Consider the following 6,620-nt stretch of genomic DNA (forward strand, 5'->3'; position numbering starts at 1 on the left):
TCCAACACCTACAGTCTGCCAAAGACTGTTCTAGGCATTTAACAAAGCCCCTGACCTGAGGGCCTTATTACATTCTAAGGGGGAAAGGGAGTGAGGACATTAGATAGTGGGAAGCAATTTGAAGGAACTAAATCCATCAGTAGGAAGGAGTTCCTTTTATCCCTCAGTGTTTTCCCAGTGACTTTCCCAGCAAATTGTTGCGTTCTCTTGCCATGAAGGACAATACCGTCTCACATGAAAGACCTTACTGGTGTTTTAACATTTACTGACCAATTCAGAGATTATTCTCTTATTTTTCTTTGTTGCTTTCTCTGCGCTCTTTCTCTTCCACTCGCACAGTTTATCAGTTATCTATTGCTATGTAACAAACCACCTTAAAAGATAGTGGCTTAGAACCACCACCAGTTATTTGGCTTCCACTTCTGTGGGTTGGTTGGGCAGGTCTTCTGGTCTAGGGCAGTTCAGCTGACCTCTGCTGGCTCGCTCGTGCATCTGCAGTTGGCTGGACAGCCGGCAGGGGTCTCACTCATAGGCTGACAACTGGCAGGCGGTTGGCGGGCCGGAGAGACACAGGACAACTGGGCTGTGTGTCTCCCATCAGCCAGCAGTAGCTTGGGCTTCTTCACATGGTGGTGGTGGCTCTGTGGGTTCCAAGATCAAGGAGACAGTGGAAGCTGCAAGGCCTGTTGAGGTCTAGGTATGGAACTTACACGTTACCTCTGCCACATTCTGTGGCTCAAAGCAAGTGATAAGACCAGCCCAGATTCAAGGGGTAAAGAAGCAGGTTCTGACTCTTGGTGGGAGGAGCTGCAGCATTATATTGTAAGGGTGTAGATGCAACAAGGGAAAGAATTTGTAACCATCTATCACATGGTGTAAACTCCTTCCCCCATGAATACACCCTAAGCCTCCTAATGGATGAGGTCTTATTGTCTAGGAAGTTACATAATTTAATTTCAGGATCTGTTCTGTTGGAAATGGCTGTTACCAAGGATCCATTAACTTACTAGAAAACACTTTTTTCACTGTTTTCCTGGAAGTAGAAAATAGTTAAAATAGTTAACTTTAACTTTTTATTTTGTAGAATCACATTTAACTTGCAGCTTTTTGAGATGAATATAGAGGGTTTCAGTTTGATTCAGTATTAACAGCGTGATCTGTTGTGTTACCCATGACAGGCATGAGAGTATCACACACTGACTAAAGACAAACACACTGACTTTGACTGCTTGATTTACTTGACTGGTAACCTCGGTATATTTTCAAGTATATTTGTATAACAATATATTCATGAGAATGATGATTAATATGTACTGAGTGCTGCCAGACGCTGCTTAAGTTATTTGTAGATATCATCTAATTCTCACAACCATCTTAAGACGTATAATACTATTGTTAGTGCCATTTTAGAGATAAACTAATGCTTGGGGGTTTTAAAATATGCCTTCTGTAGAAGTTGGGGGGCCTGAACTCCACAGGATCCCACGTTACACACTAAAGAATGCAGGTTGTGGGACTCCTAGATGGGAGTGAGGATGTTTATTTTTTTCCATTTTTTTCTTCTTTTTATTAGTAGACTTTATTTCTTAGAGCAGTGTTAGGTTTATAGAAAAATCTAACAGAAAGTAAAGAGAGGTCCTATGTACTCCTTCCTCTCCAAAGTTTCCCTGATTATTAACAACTTGCATTGTTTTGGTAATTTGTTAACAGTTGATGAATTAATATAGAGAACATTATTATTAACTAAAGTCCGTGGTTTATGTTAAGGTTCACTCTGTGTTGTACATTTCTGTGGGTTTCACCAAATGCGTATGTCATGTATCCACCATTACAGATTCATACAGAACAGTTTCAAGGATGTTTATTTTAAACCACATACTTCGGCTACTGAGTTTATGATTTCAAAGTTGAAAGCTTAAGCACAGTAGCAGACTATTCAAAGAGAGAGTCCCTGGATTGGGAGAGAAGTCGACTTTAGGTTATATTAACTTTTCTTTACCCGTAATACAGGCCTATTTTGTTGTTGCTATTTACAATTTTAGAATCTCTGGGTTGGAAGGGACTTTAAGGGTTGTGAAGCACAGCCACCTGTCTGATATTTGAACCTTCGGCCTTCCCTCCTTCCCCAAGAGTCAGAGGACTCGCTCTGCCCCAGGCAACTTTGCCTCGCTGTCCCGGGTGGGACCCTGACAGCTCTCTTCCTTACTGCCGAGGGTGAGAAGAGGACCTATTCTACTTTAGTCCATTTAGGGCTTTTCCATATAGCTCTGCAGATTGTGGCTTTGGGGGTTATTTTAAATTTTAAAACAGGAAAAATGGTTACCTGATCTTAGATATCAAAGAAGCAATATTTTTATTGGTTATGATAAGATTAAACTAACAGAATTATAGTATAAGTAGGTACGTGGGAGAATATTTGAAGTTTTTTTAAGTACCTGTTTGTATAAAGTGACCAGTTCAAATTGATTGTATTTTCAAGTAGCACTGAATATGCTGGTTTCTTGTATCATTCTGAAAGTCATGATTTCAGTGGGTCTCGGGTTGACAGAACTGCCCATCTTTGTCCCAAGACTCCCAATTACAAGAGTTGAGGAATTCTGTGACAGGTATTAAGATAAGGGTAACTCCTGAGAAGGAATATTATATTGTTATAGAAATTTTAAAACAGATACAAAAGTAGACAGAATAATATAATAAATCTCTATGTACCAGCATGAACAATTACCAAGTATACCCAATCTTGGTTTTTTTTTTGCGGTATGTGGGCCTCTCACTGTTGTGGCCTCTCCCGTTGCTGAACACAGGCTCCGGATGCGCAGGCTCAGCGGCCGTGGCTCACGGGCCCAGCCGCTCCGCGGCATGTGGGATCTTCCCGGACCGGGGCACGAACCTGTGTCCCCCGCATCGGCAGGCGGACACTCAACCACTGTGCCACCAGGGAAGCCCCCCAATCTTGTTTTAAAGTCAATCCCAGGAAAAAAATAAAGTCAGTCCTGGACATACTGTTCCTAAGAAGGAACATATGTACCTGAAGACATTCAAAAGAGGGAACTCTTCGCTCTGGAACCCTAACAATATTCCCTTTAATCATTGCTTCTGTCCCTGCACCTAATGGGGCCACCAGTTTTTCCAAACCTCTAATTCTACTTCTCTTCTCCAGGGCCCAGTCATATATGCGCAGCTAGACCACTCTGGCGGACATCACAGCGACAAGATTAACAAGTCAGAGTCTGTGGTGTACGCGGACATCCGGAAAAATTGAGAAGACCCCAGTCACATCCTAAGCAAGAAACAAATCCAAACTGGACTCTTGTGCAGAAAATGTAGCTCATAACCATGTGTGGCCTTGGAAACCTGGACACGGACAAGCACATGTTTATTCATAGAGGGAGAAAAAGAAGTGTATAAAGAATATGTATAAATATTCTATTTAATCTTCCTGATGCGAGGAGCCAGTACTGCATGATGAAGAGATGGTATGATTCTACGTATACGTAAATTGTCTGTTTTTGTACTTCGCTTCAGGGTCATTTACAGTTGAGAAAATTCAGACACATTCCTATCACCATCATTTAGATGTGGTTTGCCTTAATGGAGATGGTAGCAGATCCTTTAGTATTCTAATAGACATGGCCTTTTCACGTAAGGGCTTAACCTGCCTTCGCGTTTATTGTACTTGGAGAGTGAAGATGCTATGATGGAAGCATGTTCAGGGTGGCCCTTAGCCCAGGGTGTACCACCTATTTGGCGGTTGTTTTTAGAAAGCGTCCATTCGCTATGCCACTTGGAGACAGTGTGAGAGTTTTTGTTGCTATTTTGCTCTCTAAAATACAGGGCAGTTTTTAGCTTTCAGTGTTGTGTCGACCATAACATCACACCCTGTAAGCGTATTGTCTCAATTTGTGGATTCATCATAGCAAGATTAGCAAAGGATCAGTGCCGGAAGTCACTTCCTTCCATGTACTTTTAGATCAATACCGTAATATATAATTGAAGTAGAGAACCCAGGCCTGGCTTGAGGAGTACTGTACCACTGGGAGAGCCAAAGGTGTGTTACATTCTTTGCTGAAGTCCTTCGTACTTGGAGTAAGAGTCCCCATACACCTGAAGGAGCGGAGTTTCATTTCCTTTTAAGTAGGCAGAAATGGAATAATTAGATTGCCAGTCTCCAGTATCGCAGAGCGCTTTCTAGAGAATCTTCTATATAAAGCTTCAGTCATGCTTCCAGCAGGGGCAGCATCAGTCATGGCTTCTATAATAGATTCATGATGCCTCCAAGGCCTTTGAGGCTAAAAAGGGTCTAGATTTTTAAAATCAGCAAACAAGGCTAGTACCTCTACGTTGGGAATCTCTTCTCTTTCTGGTTTTTTGTTCTTTTGATAATGAGATGAGGAGAAATCTAGACAATTTGGGCATCCTTCTCAATTTATTTTCTCCCATTGACCACCGCCCCCAATACCCCATCTCAAACCTATGTGTTTTTTTAACTCAGACTGAAAACCATGGTGAAAATCATTAAACACTTATATTGTCATTCCCCCATTTTCTGGATTTTTTTAAAAAATAATTTTTTTCATTTAAAATTGAAAGCCCACAGTTAGAGGAAGAATACTGACAATAGGGTCCCAGGATGTGTTCAGGTAAGTAGGGATGACAGGTAATGTTAGTTTTTCTCTCATTTACTTTGAGGACCCCTAAGAGCTGCCATTCCCGCCCCCTGCCGCGTCTTGTCATCTCTGTGAGGGAGTTTGAAGGCTGAGTTTTAAGGAAACAAAGAAGGATTTACATTTAAAGGTGTGCACGAAGTGGTTACATAGAGAAAGGGTGTGTGAGCTACAAAACGAACTCTGCCCCATATGTGTGGTCTTTTATTTGCTGAGGGACTATTTGTTGTTATTCACATGATGCTCCAACTTACATTCCGTTGATATGTACGTGAGCGGGGAGCGGGCTGTGTCATCAAACATACCGGCCATCTCCGAAGCTGGTGCGTCTGGCGTGTGTTGCGGCGTGGGAAGAAAACCTGCCAGCCCTGCTGCGTCTGCCTGTTCTGTGCTCACAGGTCCCGCGCAGGACACAGGGACGCGAAGCGCTCTACCCGAGACAGTTCTGCAAAGTGGTCAACTTTGCCTTGCGCCCTGGAGCTTCTCTGCCTCCACGGTGAAAACTCCAGGAGCCTTTAGGAGACATTTTTGTGTGTTGGGAAGGCGGGGGTTGGTGTTGGGATGTCACCCTTCAGGCTGATGCCAGGATGATGATACTCTTGGTGAGCCCTCCCACTGTGAGAATTGTACAGCCATCTGGGACTTCAGGGGGAAAGAAGACACGTTGTGGTGAGACCAAGTGTGTGCACTGATATGTGTAACTTCCTTACACTCGTTTTTTGGCAGAGAAAGGGGGATCCCCCTTATCCCTTCGCAGAGGTCCAGTGAATCTACTATACGTACCTCCTCACACCTCCCGATAGCAAGAGCCCTGATTTCTCTGCATGTTTGTGAAGCTGCCACCCAGAGCACCAGCCCTTACTTTTGCTAACCACAGCCGTGAGCCTTCCCTCCCCTGCCTCCCCGTGGCCTCCTCTGCGGGGCAAGGGTGGTCAGCTGCCAGCTTCTTACTCTGGGTCTGTGACTGATTTGTCTGAGGGAAGCCGCTCACACCTGGGTGGAGCACCTCAGTGTTGGGGATTTTTCCAAAACTCCTCACACCAACTCCTGTGGATCTTTTGACCCTTTCTCCTGTGTCCCAGCATCCTCATCCCTGGACACAGATGACAACAGCAGGGTTGCTTCCAAATGGCAGGGCTGTCCTTTCCATGTCTGATTATTGGCAGAATGAGACCTCTTAAAACTACACATGATTTTTCTAAGGGGGCACCTAAAGGATTACTTGAGATTAAAATTTCAATCTATCTGTAGTTTCTCAATGGAAATGTATTCAGCTAGGTAAAAAAAAAAAAAAAAAAAAAAAACCATCAAGTTCATTAATTTTTCTTTTTCAATTGTATTTTTGTGAATATTTTAATACATCTTTTTCAGTTACTGCACTGTGTTGTGTGCTCATTTTTAATCAAGTGAAGAAGATATCAAAGCCCTTTAATTTATCCTGCTCCAGCCACACAGGCTTCTCATTCTTCAGAAACACCACACTTGTGCCCGCCTCACGTCCTTTGCACCTGCCGTTCCCTCGGCCTGGAACACACCTTCTGCACATTTGTGTGGTTTGCTCCCTCACTTCCTTTAAGTGTCTACCCACATGTCACCTTCTCAGAGAGACCTTCCGTGATATGTGAAAGGGCAACTTCACCCATCCCTGGCTCTTCCTAAACCCCTTAACCCGGCTCTTTTTTCTACCTGTCGAACTATATATGTGCTTCTCTGTTTTCCCTACTAGAACATAAGCACTGAGAGGCCAGACCTTTGCTGTTTTGTTCACTGATCCATCTTTAGAACAGTGCCTGGCAATTAGAAGTTGTTCAATAAATGTTGACTAGATGGCCGATGGATAGGTGGATTTATCTGTCAACAAATCTATATTTGAGAACTATCCTATGTCAGGCACTGTGCTAAGCATAAGGAAGACACAGCTCCTCAAGGAGTCTGCCACACTAGAAGTGAGAGAAG

General features: G+C 43.3%; 1 protein-coding gene across 2 annotated transcripts in view; it reads left to right on the top strand.

The window, feature by feature from the left end:
* MPZL1 (myelin protein zero like 1) overlaps positions 1 to 3,441 on the top strand; it is a 60,069-nt gene extending 56,628 nt beyond the window's left edge. For both annotated transcript variants that reach the window (XM_007458097.1, XM_007458098.1), the window contains one exon: positions 3,161 to 3,441. In XM_007458097.1, coding sequence (XP_007458159.1) covers positions 3,161 to 3,262 — 102 coding nt within the window. In that variant the 3' untranslated portion in view covers positions 3,263 to 3,441. The remainder of the gene's footprint in view (positions 1 to 3,160) is intronic.
* The last annotated feature ends 3,179 nt before the right edge of the window (positions 3,442 to 6,620 follow it).

The sequence above is a fragment of the Lipotes vexillifer genome, unplaced genomic scaffold (genome assembly GCF_000442215.2).
Source record: "Lipotes vexillifer unplaced genomic scaffold, Lipotes_vexillifer_v1.1 scaffold189, whole genome shotgun sequence".
NCBI lineage: Eukaryota > Metazoa > Chordata > Mammalia > Artiodactyla > Lipotidae > Lipotes > Lipotes vexillifer.